This window comes from Pieris brassicae, chromosome 9 (genome assembly GCF_905147105.1).
Source record: "Pieris brassicae chromosome 9, ilPieBrab1.1, whole genome shotgun sequence".
In the NCBI taxonomy this organism is placed as follows: Eukaryota; Metazoa; Arthropoda; class Insecta; order Lepidoptera; family Pieridae; genus Pieris; species Pieris brassicae.
Genome location: NC_059673.1, coordinates 19,180,864 through 19,194,908, shown reverse-complemented (window position 1 = coordinate 19,194,908; position 14,045 = coordinate 19,180,864). Strand labels below are relative to the sequence as shown.

The 14,045-nt window shown below is 33.6% G+C and overlaps 1 protein-coding gene across 2 annotated transcripts in view; it reads left to right on the top strand.

Annotated features, from left to right (window-relative positions):
- Positions 1 to 5,090, top strand: part of LOC123714675 (lachesin-like) — a 39,757-nt gene extending 34,667 nt beyond the window's left edge. For both annotated transcript variants that reach the window (XM_045669039.1, XM_045669040.1), the window contains 4 exons: positions 1,166 to 1,275; positions 1,452 to 1,514; positions 2,101 to 2,265; positions 3,943 to 5,090. In XM_045669039.1, the coding sequence (XP_045524995.1) occupies positions 1,166 to 1,275; positions 1,452 to 1,514; positions 2,101 to 2,265; positions 3,943 to 4,037 (433 nt within the window). In that variant the 3' untranslated portion in view covers positions 4,038 to 5,090. The remainder of the gene's footprint in view (positions 1 to 1,165; positions 1,276 to 1,451; positions 1,515 to 2,100; positions 2,266 to 3,942) is intronic.
- Positions 5,091 to 14,045: the final 8,955 nt, after the last annotated feature.

Here is a 14,045-nt window from a genome sequence, read left to right as displayed (position 1 = left end):
TGGAAAAACGTCGTAATAGCTTAAATTAATAACTTATTAATAGGCATACTTTGCCAATACCTCACGAGGGAACACAGCAATTCGCTTAGCTCATAGAACTGAAATACCTAGTTAACATGCCATTAGTGAGCCAATTAAATCACTAATTCGCAGTAGTAATCGACAACGCTACGGATATTGAATAATTAATTTTACTATGTTTGAATAATTGTTTACCAATGTGGACATTCTTAAAATATTTGCCTCGTAGTAATTTGCTTGTCTGCCTGGAGTACCGTTCTATACATCTATAATTATATGTAAATCGATAGCGGATAATTTAGCGTAATTTAACATTTATTTATAAAGCAACGGTGATTCAGTCATATACTCAGCAGGTTTAAAAAAACACGAACTGTTAAGATTGCACGAGGCTTCGTAGCCGATGTTAATATTGAATGACGCGGAGAGCGATGCCACGTAAGCTGCTGTTTTATGTATTGGGCTTGAGACTATAAATCTTTTTATAAGTCACTAGGGACTATATCGCCTTAAAAGATTTTATCCTTCTTTAAAGTCCTTACGCGTGGAGGTATGCATCTTAATGCAATTTTAATATTTATTGTATAATATATAATTAAAATCATCATTCGACAATAGAAGCTGCCCATTCTAAGGTCGAATTAAGTTGATTAAATTAATATTTAATTGTTTGAAGTAGTCTGTATACTTTTAATCCTGTAAATTAATACGCATGGAGTGAATTTTGGCTGATGTACACGCCAAACAATAAGATGTGGACGGCATTGCAGACAAGGCTAACTTTATTAAATTAAATAAATTTATTTATTTACAAATATAAAAATAAAAACCTAATAACGACTGACCTCCTACTGCCAAATTCACAGCTTGAATCCTTCTAGAAATGCTTCCACCATGTTTTTAATAACGTTTTCAGGAATAACTTTCCACTCTTCTGCAATGACTGTTAAAAACAACTGCATTAACTTTTGGGGAGTGGGTTCCACTGATCTAACTAGTCTCTTTAGAAGATTCAATTGGATTGAGGTCAGGACTTCAAGCTTCCATCGAGCTTCTTACGTATGCTCTTCTAAGTCGCCAGAACGTTGAAAATGGAATTTTAAAGCCGTAGAAGTCTGTTAATGTCAATAATTTGCACGTACAGGGCCCACATGAAGCTAACGGTGCGCAACCTTCAGGGAGGTGACTTTGGAAATTACCGCTGCATCTCAAAGAACTCCCTCGGGGAGACCGAAGGCTCTATCAGGCTCTACGGTACTTGCTTTGATGTTTCTATATATGTCTTTTTACATTATATGTGAGCCATCAAATTTTAAATTGGTAGAGGAGAAAGTATATTGATCAACTCGGATAGACTCTAAATGTATTATATTTTATTTTATTGGATAAAATAACTCGTTCATAAACTGCATTTATATATTTATTTATAGAAATTCCTATGCCGTCAACGTCTCCAAAGGCTACCGAGATGAAGAGTACAGCGAACAAAGAAAGTGAGTATTACTAGAGCTTCACAAAATATTACTTGATCAGATTAATACCAGACCATAGTTTTAAGAGTCGGTAGAGTTGATAGAACTGTACAGTTTATACATCAATTTGTACAGAATATGCTAGAAGAGTAAATGTTTCTATTGTTTTTTTTTATATATTTAATCACAGATAATATAACAGAGGTCATTATTGTCTTAACGTGTATTTTAATATATATATATGTAATAAGTGTAGACGATGATGCGGATATTTTAAATCATTATCAAAGCGATAAATAAAAGTTACATTTTTGATTCCTTTGCACTCATGATAACATTATATTTGGTTATCGTAATATCATTTTTCTTTAATACAATAAGTCTTTAATCCAATCACACGAGTGTTTCAATACCTACTTACGTAGTTATATGCTGCTTTATCTTATAAACTGGGATTGGACTTATCAGAGACGAAGCAGACACGGTGACAGATATGTGAAAATTGGAAATTGTCATAAGGGCACGCAAAGAGTAATTATGTAAACTTTTTTAGTATCTGTAATGTTTTGTAAGGACGCGTGTGGTTAAAATAAAAGAGCGTTTGCAGGCGTACGTCGCGCGAATGTAACGCGATCGTCGGTTCGTGAGCGTGAGCGTGAGCGTGAGACGGCGAGCGCGACGGAGCGGCCGAGCGTGGTGCGCGCACAACTCGACCGCGCGCCTGCGCCCGGCACTGCCCACGTCTACCGCGCTCATCCGCACCACGACTCAGGTACGCTCCTACCGCTAGACTCGTTTTCCTACCGTACGATTGTCCTAGAAGCGTTTTACCATAACGCTGACCGTATTATTTGACGTAGGTAACCTGGTATTTTGTGGTTTATCCTGGGCGATCAGCGTGATACTTAATCGTCCTTTCCATCAGACGTACAATAGACGTCTCAGTGTAATATTGTTTACGTTTACTCACGTGCATTATGTGTACCAATATATTATTTTAGTTTTATTATAAAAAATATACCTGTAATTCACGATATTGCAGAGATCCACACGAAACAATAAAAATGTGAAAAAATAATGCAAAAGCTGAATATAAATAAACTGAAACGATCTTCAATAAAAACCCGAGTTTACCTCGACATTTTCCACGTTTTGAATTCTTTGTTACGATATAGTAGATTATTAATGCCGGCCACCGTCACGGCGCGGAGACGACGCCGCCGGAGTTATTTTATGAGCATATTTACATACAATTCTTTGTATCTTTTGAGTAAAAACGTATTTAAGGTGGTTAAAATGAAAAATCTAATCTTAAATAATAGACTATTTAATACGATGCATAGAACCGAGCGGCAAACGGTAAATTAGGCGGTACTCCGCTACACCCTCGCCAATATATGACGGCCGAATTGATTCCAGCGAATCTCTAATACCGCATGAATCGTTAATACTCCTCAAACGTATATGCTTCATATATTTGATTTAGAGTTCTCGAGCTAGGTGTGCGGTTGTATGCCGATCCAAATAGAGATTAAACATTCAACGAGTTCGCATACACACTTAACCCTTATAAATATTCAGTGCAGAGGCCGCACAATCAATTCTGCACCTCTCGAGCTTAAGGAAAAACTGTTTGAATAGCCGAATAATATGATATCGCGCATTTGAATAAAATATTTAGGTACGTGGAGATTGAACCCTTCATGCTGAACTTCATTTTGAACTGTGCAAATATCAAACAATAGACTACACGGAAAAACAAAGTGGATTGTTATCTTGTATCGATCGGCTCGCAATTTTGACAGCTACGTTGCGTGCGCTCTGTTATATATACTATGCTAAGGAGAGTTAACTGTTTATGGGCCAAACAATTGAAAATCAAAACCAAGTTGTGGTACTTGGCAAGGAGGTATTTACCGTATAGATAGATGTATATAAAAATAAATATTTGAATAATTTGCGTTAAGCTACAAGCGTTGTGAAAATTCTAAATGCAGACGCATTCGAGCGTCAATGATAACGCCTCTTTGCTCTTAACGCTTTTGTTTTTATTCCTTTTTTCTTAGCGCCACTTGACGTCATCCGACGTGAAATCGCTTAGTTTTTGCCATTTCATCTAGGCTCATGACTTAATATTTTTTATTTATTTCATATTAGCATAATTTTAATTAAAATATTTAAAATATGATCATTAACGTCATTAAATGTCAACATACAATGATGGCTCATTAATACAACTTATTTGAATAAGGACTAAATGAAAATTAATTAAATAAATATAGATATGTTGTTAACGTTTGTAGGTTCATAATAATAGTCAAAATTAGGACTAGGAGCAAAAACAGTTAGATTATGATAAGTCGGGCCGTAACGCGTGTCTGTGATTGGATTAGAGATAACGCGCCAATGTTCCAGGCATATTGTTTATTCCTATTTTGTGTTGTTTCAGGTTCGAACAAGGTGCAGTGTTGGCGACAATCTTTCCTGGCTCTCATCGTTCTCGTCCAGATAGATTTCTTTGCCGATATCTTAATTTGTACATGAACATGTTGGAATTCCATATAATTTTAAATTAATTGTTTAAATCTGATTAAAAGTAAATATGGGGTATTCTATTTGTTGAATTGTATTAGTAATCAATTTTCGAAAATTAACATATCATAAAACCCCTTTGTGAATATTCCGATTGAAATTTTTATATTTTCAAAATCGAATGGTGTGTCGTATAAGGTAGCTATTTTCAATTTTAATATTTCTCTGTATTCTTTTATTGATAGTTTTGGTCAAAGCTTTAATTTAATATTTTAACTAAGATTGTTGAATGAATTACTAGTAAGAAATTAAATTTATCCGACTCGTATATTATCGATAGCATTGTCGATTGTCGTTGTGCAGAAACAAATCTTCAAAATACATTTTTGCATAGTGTCAATAAATTTTTCGTCAAACCGGCCCGCTCCACGTAGCTTCGGTTGTCTTTGGTCAATTAATTAATAATTAATTGTGAAATATTACATTTATTGCTACTTAAATTCCCTTTCGTGTAATTGTCCTTCGATCGTCTTTATCTGAAATTATAATAATTAATTGTGTCGGCCCGCTTCGCCTTATGTGTAAAGTGATTAGTCCGATTAGATCTATACGTGCCAAAGATAACTTATAATTTATATTATTATAATCTAGTTTAATTATATATTAACATCTCATTAAGTTTAATCGATGTAATGCGTGCTGACTTTGCAATTACTTAAAGTATTAAATAGTCAAAACAAATAAATTTTATGCATATATCTCAACCGAGTAATTGTATGCCAGCACGTTATGGCATACATACACATAGTAATGGTAATAAAAATAGCATTTTAACATTAGTTAGTGATTCTCGAAAGTAATTATCGAAGCTTGCCCTTCACGCTCGTTCAATGTAAATATAAATTAAAAACTAATGCACATAAGAAACAATTAATCATATCAACTTATTGATTTACATAGATGTATTTGATGTACAAATCTTTGTTTTGACGAATGTATCAATAGGTTAACTACGAGCCGATACGGCGTTGGATGTAAATAAAGTGAATAAATTAGTATAAAAGATTATCAGGTTTTCATATCAGTCCCGCGATGCATTGACATTCGAGGGTGGAGAGTGGAGGGATGAAGGGCATGAAATGGATGAACGCGTGATAACCCTCCGAGTAATTAAAAAGAGCGCACAATCTTATCGAGTGGCCATTGGCGCGCTGACGGACGTTATCAAGCACACGGAATCAATGAAGCACTTTAATTGATTCCCCACTTTAACGTCCGACTGCGATTCTCTTTGTCTTTTTCTAATCGAAATTCAGGTCGAGTTGGGGAGGCGCTAACGAATTTTTAAAGAATTCGATAGAATAAATACTTATTTAAACGTCTGCGAGAAATGAGGATCTTTATAATTATTTATGGCGGCTTTTGCCGCGCAACGGAAATTTTCACACGCCGCTTTTTCGTTTATGCTTAGATTTATGGCAGTTGAACAAATGTTTTCGAGACGTCTCAGAAACCACCGACCTTACCTTTATTTGGATGTGAGCAATGAAATTGAGGTTTGTATGGGATACTCTCAAAAGCTGTAAAATATTATCTTTAGAAAATACTTATAAACATATATCATACTGGGTTGAAATCGTTTTAAAAATATTAAATCTCACTTTTTTGGCTATTCCGTGAAATGGTTTTTAAGATCAACGCGGATCGTTTTATCAGCTAATTCTGGATTCAAATTAAATTTCCTGCCATTTGATAAACTAATATTTGACACTCGAAGTATTCAAAGTTCGCTAACAACTTGGAAATGTTCAACCTAATTCACTTTTATGAAGAAAGAAATTTCGTGATGAATTCTAAGTGGCGCGAGCTTTACCCCTGTCACAACACGCTCTCGTTTCAAACTTTTGAACGTCTTAAAAATTTGATCTTTTTATGGTAACTCATGGTAACTTACTCGAAAGTAATTTATACATGTCGGTTATATCGTAAACAGGTTACGACCATTCATATTTAAAGCTGTAGAGTGTGAGTATGAATTTACAAAAGCTCTCGTTTGGCATTTGCCAAAAATGCTGATATTTGTCGACTTAATAATTTACTATCATAGCTGGTCAAAGGCTCCACTATAGTTCAAAGCAATCTTACACGAACTGCACAATACTTGTCATTCTGCATTCATTTATCCTTAACGTTCACAAAGCGATTTGCAGTAAATTTGGCTTGGCTTGCCAACATCTCGAAGTTAAACTAATTGACACCAGATAATAGACCCAAAGAAACATTTACAGTTCAAATCAATATTTTACTTACTTTAATCTGTTATTTCAAACTTTCGTTTTTAAACACATTTAGTCTATATAAGACTCTGTCCGAACTATATAAATGTTCAAGTGGAATCTTAATTTTGTCGTACTTATAAGAGATTATTTTTTATCGTATTACATATTTTTACGTGATTAGTAAATTTCTGAGTGGAGCAAAATGTTAACTAAAAGTAAACAAGAAAGGCACTTACGAATTTCAAAACGAATAAAGCTTCCACTAGAAACTTGAAATGTTAAATAAAGCTAGTTACATAAGTAACTCGATAGCCGGAAGCATTACAGACCTTTCAACGAAGTTACAACTAGCCGAACTGCAAACAAATGGAAAGCAATTTAAGGCAGATCTTTTAGTAAAAACAATATATATATATATCATTATTACATATTATTTATGTTATCCGAATTGATTTCATAACGGATTTCAAACAATCCATACTAAAGCAATAAAATTATGCATAAATGTTGTTACTAAACTTGTAGACTGTGATGTTTATTGGATTATACGCGATGCATCTCTAGAGCAATAATAGAGACGCGACACGATCATGTCAACATCACTGATGTTTGATATCACTCTTGTAATGAACAAACAATTTGAACTATCTGCTTTGATTAACGCTAATTGCGATATATTAATACTTAATTACTTTTCGCATGAAACTATTTGAATTAATACAATCTTGATTTGACAAAGGATGTAATCATCTAAAGCACGTCACTATCCTTATTGTTAATTATATGTAGGATAATAAGACAAGTCATTTTGTGTCTTAATACAACGACCCAAGAGCTAGTATCGTCAAATAAATATTCGCAGTAAGCCCTGTCTTCACATGTAAAATTTCACGCACGGTTAGCATGGACGAGTGGATCAGGGTGAGTGGAATGATGGGGATTGTTCTTGTTTCCTGCAATTTTCCGGTTTAGATCCTTTTATGATGAAGAATGGTGGAGCAGGTACAATATGTCGTAGCATATTTTTAATTCATTTAACTTTACCTATATTCTAGCATTAAAAAATCAGTGTCGCTGCAACTTGTTAGGTTTGGGACAGCGAGTTCTGTATCTGCTTCGCCATATTTTGTTTAAATAGGCAAGTAGGTGACCAGTATTCTGTCAAGACCTGTCACACGCCATTCTCCTTTCGACTAGAACTCTAGGATGACGATCAAACTTTAATCTAGTTTGTATTATAATATTTGACATCGCTCAAGACGAGATGGTGTCTTGCGATACGAATTTGAAAATTGACCTAAGACATGCTGGTTTCCTGTCGATAACCAATAACTCAGTATATATATTTAAGTAAATCCTGACTGAGTTAGCAGTTTAAACAAATAGTTTCGTATTACTTCAGTATCAATACCTGTCTTTGACACTTGCGCCAGCAACTTTCAGCTATTAATAGGTATTTAGGTGTAAACTTATGAATAGGTAAGAGTAATTAAGCGAGGGAAGACAACACAACACACTCCGCTGATCCCTGATTTGAGTATTCTCAGACTCCATTTACCGCATCTGAGCCAAAGGGATATTGTTGATCTCCCGATACGATTCTGCCATAAATATATGTATAACATATCGTCATTTCTGTCTCTATTTGTGTGATTTACAGCTCTGGGTCTAAATGCTAACTACTTTACACTAAGCAAATGTGATAATAGTTAAATTTATGAAGGCGATCGTGTCGCAGTCGTGGCGTGTAATGAGCGAATACTAATATAGTTATAGTGATAGTCAATGGACGCTCGGGAGTTAAGTGTAGCTGTTAATTCAACATTGATTTGTGGGCGACCCATCGGCTCGAGTTTATTGTGCTATAAAATCTGTGATCTATGAATTACTAAAACATTATACATTGTATAGTGCGTTAGCTGGAGGTGGATTTAATAATAGTATGATTTTATTTCATACCTTTTTTCTTAGTAAACTCACATACACATACAGACATAAGAGTGCCAAAATTTTAACATGTTCTTATGAAGCACCTCAGAAACTGCACAATAGAGTTATTGTTCTTGGGGATACGTGGCTCAAAATCGTTAGTTTTTATTTTTTATTAATGAAGCGAAATTTTGCATCAGATTACGATAAATTATTAGTCCTTCTTGCGGTTCCTCTTTCTCGTATCTTGATTATATTAAGGTTAATTGACAACGTTTGCAACACAATTCTTCAAAAATAGAGCGTACCACTTCTGAAAAGGCCACTTGTAAGCTTTATCCACATGTAAAACGAAAACATATTTATTAGATTCCATTCCTAAAAAGAAAAAGGTAATAAACCGGTCTAAAACTTTGTACAGTATCAGTACTTTTACTACTAAATGTATAATAATCTTTAATTTATCTGTACTACTATAGTATACTTCTAAAGTGTCACTTATACGTGATACCTCCGCTCTCATGGAACGTGTATAGTGAATCGTCATATTAAAAAATAACGCTTCGTTTATTCCAATAACAGTAACAGACAATACTTCATGTATAGTTTATTCCGCGTCAAAACAAAAAGCAATATCAATTCATTGTTGTTAAGATGAAGACACACGAGCGTCAGTTATCCGCCGTGACACGGGTTCACTCTACCATAATAACAACGTTATATTTCATTTTTAAAAACGATACTTTATTTTCCCGAAGGCCTGCCTTGTCTCGGTAATACAACAAACGTATTTCGGTGCTTTAGTTTAATTGAACTATAAAGCCTTTGCAAAACAACAGTGTAAATGATTAATATTAAAATATCTTCTAGTACGTAAATTGTTTAAAAGTTCCTTTCCACTCTCGTATAAAGTACTATTTATAAGTTTTACAAGCATTTTTAATAATGTTCAGGACATGCAAATTCGGGTGAAGTTTTCCAATAAAAGTTGCTGCCTTGTTCTAGTGCGCTTTATAAGCGAGTTGCAACGTCGGGTCGCACGCTACAAACGACTCACAATTATATTAGCCATGAATTAATTATTGAAACTTTTGCTTAACGACTTCGTGGTAACTCAACAATCGATCAAATCTGCAAAACTAACACCGTACCTCCTATTACCGCTGTAACTTTATATAATTTATGTATTATATAACTGTTTTTATAGTAAATTGCTAAATTTAAATGCTTTAACGTTTTCTATCGAGTCTATATTTCACGTGAAATATAAAATATGCACGAATGTGTACGCAGTCAAAAGTACATCATCTCTTCTATGGCTCTCGTGTTCCACGGGTGTCCATTCCCAAAACATCTTAACTATTAAACATATTAGACACCATTTTTACTACTATGTCAAGTATGTTAATAAATATTGAAATTGTATTAAGATTTATTATTATATGACGAACACAATACACGTTGGTACCATTTTTGTGTTTTAATATTCAGGAGAAGTATTTTCGATGGCGAATAGAGTTGAACTCGTATAGTTTTAACTGGCGGAATAAAATTCCCCGCGTGCAAACTGTGCACTAAGGGTAAGGACACGTTGCAAAGTGTAGATAATATTAAATAGCTGCCTACCACGATTACTACGATATATAAAGAAAGCATGATTTCTATCAATTAAATTGAAGATCGAAGTTTAACTGTCTCGATACACGGTTACTCGGAAGTACCTACCGATAGTTTTTTTAAGAAACCTAACCTTACATTACACATAAATAGTGAATATATAAAGAAGTACGGGATGTCTGCACCGAGAGACCTAAGAGGTAGGATCAAAGGTTCAAGGTGGTGGGATCTCAAAGCTAACGAGCAGGCTCAGCACGATAATTAAGGGCTCGAGGGAGTCTTCGACACTTTCAGAGGAAGCGAGAGAGATGAATAAGACAGAGCAATATTGAAATCTGATTTCTACAACAATTTATTACTATACATACATGCTATTATTCTCGTGAGTGGTCAGTGTATCGCACACATATCAACATTTAGGAAAACTACTTGAGCCGTGTCAGCAGTTCATCAGTGTTCGAATGAGTTTACTTTCATTTATTTACAACCAAATTATAATTCAACATTCTATACAAGTTTTTTAGGCTTCCACGATAATTGCAAGAATTAAGAAAACTCGTCAATAAAGAGGTTTAAGTCGTTTGTCTGTGCAATAAATTTTAAAAGCTAAAAACAATTTTTTTTTTAATAAGAATTTCCTAATAGCTGTTCTTAAGTCGACTTGAATAGAAAAGGATGATGGCAAGCAATAAAACGAAGATTAAGGTCTCATTACTCAAAATTGTCTTTTGTTAATAGACGATGAATATGATCGAAATTGTTTCCAGATTTCCGCTCCGCTCAGCAAAGTGGGCACAACCTCGCAAAGAGCAGGACGTGTCGTGCGTTACAAACACGAGGTACGAAATTTTATCGTCGACATCCGTTAAACAAATAGCGCTAAGTAACTCACACGTCAGCCAATAACTTCTCTATTTGTTACTCCATACCTTGAGAATACAGAGAAATACTAAATGTTACCTTTAAACTGTGAATATACTCTTTTATTTTTACATAGCATTAGTTAAATTAATGCGTAGAAGTCTTGCCAGTTATGAACAGCTACGAGATATACGTATTTGCCCTGCATTACTTGCTACTGGGTCCACGAATGACCAAAAACAAATATCTTGTGAGCACCTGGCTTTTATGAACGGCATTCACAAAAGTATTTATTTAGTATTCTTGAATTATGGAATTAAAAGTTTTCTTTAAAATTTCTTGAAAAGATTATTTACTGGCCTTCATCACGCGACGGTATCGAGAAGAGTGGTATGCGAGACAAGACATTTCGTGACTTACTAAAGTTTTTGTATTCATTAGAATTCTTACAAAATCTTAACAACTTATTTACGTGATTGATAAATATATTGTGGTTTTTTCATGGATTAATCTATCTACTAAGTATGTTGTTTAGATTTAAAAAAATATTTGATAGATTGATTAAGTTTTGATTAATCATAGTCTTGGCTTTGACATACTCCAACATCAATTGTGAGATATATAAGCATAATATAAAGCAATGAAAGGACATTAAAAGTCAGAGTAATCTGTTTAAATTTTAGTTAGACTAACTTATGTTTTCCGTGACATTTTATACAATAATATCAACTATCACAGATTCTGTAATGCTAACAATAACAACAGGAGGTGTATATAATAATTGAAATGTTAGTACGGCAAACCGCAGCTAAATTAGAGATATATATGCGTTATTAATGCACAGGTCAGGAATATTACAGCCCAAACTGACAATTTTAAGCGCATTGAATGATAATAATTGTTCACGTTAACATTCTATACAAACCTTTATTTATTATGAGTACATTCTACATAATTATATCCTCGGGACTCTTACTTGGAGGCTTGGGATACATTTTGCGGCGAAATGGCGATTACTTATTTAAATCCTAGATGGCTGGCTGATCATCCATCTGTAAAGACCCTAAGTATCACTTGACTATAAGAGATTTAATGCATAAAAACTAAAGCTAGCGTTTTGGTGCTCGGGAATTTAAGGTAAAAGGGAAGATGTTGTTTGGCTCTATTATATTTCTATGATGGTTAAAAATAATTTTCTGATTTCAATGAGTATAATTATAATTGAGTTTTCTGTAATGTCCATGAATTTTTGACCATAATTTGTAAACATTTTTACCTATTTAATCAAAGGCTTGTCGCGGTAAGTGAATTAAAAACCATAATTAGTAAATGGGTTAATTAGTTAGAAACTGTCGATGTTTAACACCGGATATGAATTCAATTGCTTGTGGTGTCATGTCATGCAAATAACAATGTCATGTGGATTTAGATATATCAATTAGATATATTGCAACGCAAATAAAGAATCTAAATAGCAAACGTAACTACTACGTATTTTGAAACTAGCTTTCGCTCGCAACTTACCCTGCGTGGGTAACGACTATTATGGCAATTTTTGCAACATCTTAAACAAAAACCTTTTATATTATGTTATAAAGTTATTATAAATTACAATTATTTAGCGTTATACCGAACATTTTAGTGGTAATTGACGGTTGTAGATAAACCCATAGGAGAATTGTTTATCACATTTTAATTTAAAGATGGCCTTGAAAAGGTAGATTTTTATTTGGATGTGGTTTAATAACATGGCTCGAAATTGTGGCCTAGCTTATGTGATGTATGGATTTTTTTTTACACCATGTTGTCGAATATCACCTCGGCATTTATGATTTCACCCGCGCATGTCTCTCCCGCCCGCTTTAGTGACAAACGTAGGTGATCATCGGGGCGCAACGGTCGCGCATCTAAAGTACAAACTGAACGGTGCGTAGTATATGCATTTAAGTGGTTTTCATAATGAGTGCCAGATTTCCCACCTGGAAAGAGTAGCCCCATACCAAAGGAAGCACCGCATATGCAAACCTCCTCACCTGGGCCTAGGTGTATTTGTAATTGTCAGAGTCGAACATTATCTATACTAACGAATATTATAAAATTAATATTTTTTTAGTATTTAAGAGTAACATTTAGAACTACTAAAGCGATTCAGTAGTTCTAAATGTTACGAGCGCAATAATTGTTCGATAATAATGACTCTGTCTGTCTTCTACTTATATATAGAATACTTACTTATATATATATATATATATATATATAAGAACGAGATTTTTCCGTTTATTATTTTTAAGAATGTAAAAGTATTAATTTATTTAACAATTAGTTATAATTTTTAATAAATTTATAAAGTAACAACTGTTAAGTTTACATAAGCTACGCGGTTTGATTTGAAATATCATACAATATTTTTAATTGAATAATTTCGCATTCTTACTAATATTATGAATGCGAGAGTGTTAAATTTAGTTTTTGGTAATTGTTTTATTTTACTCGTTGTAATTATAATACTATATCGAGCGCTAGTACTTAGATGAGAAGTATTATTTGTCTCAATGAAGCGAGGGCTAGTGAAATGAACGTATGCTCCAGGTTCGAGTTAGATGAGACAGCGATACAAACAAAATTTTAAATAACTAAAGCATACAATATTACACAATATCACTAGTAAGAGCTTTCGGCCAAGCTAATGGGATGTAATTCAATTAAGTTGTATAATACTCGACATGATTGAATAATAACAAATTAGATGAAGGTTAGCGGTGACTTTGTGTTTTTTTTTTGTATCGAGGAATTTATATTGTATTGTGTTTGAATTAGGGTTTACCATTGAAATTATGGTGAAGAATCCATATTTATTTAATTTTTTTAATACAAACATCACATACTTAGATTAAATGTAATCTACTGAGTGATCTAGGTTGCGATTAAAAAAAGAGTAATAAAAGCTTCAATAGAAGAATTATAATGAATTGTTTTACAATGTATATTGTGTACAAGCAAAGCAAGGATATAAACATGCAGTAATGATTCAGTCGTTATAAATTTATTGATTAACCGTCATGCAACGTTGGGAATAATTAATCGTAATATTTCGCATCCTGTTGGGACATAACATAAGTATCACAAAATTAACTACAGTGATGTGAAGTGACTTTAAGAAGGACTTGTGAATCTTTCCACCTGGAATGTGAATATGACCAATACTTTAAAAAAGAATGTAATAAATATTTTTAATAACTAAGTTGTGATATCAACAATTTATTCTCAACGTATGTCGTAAATAGATTGGCACATATTGTTAGCTGTTTTTAAACTAAGCCCCTTGCCTCCTCCT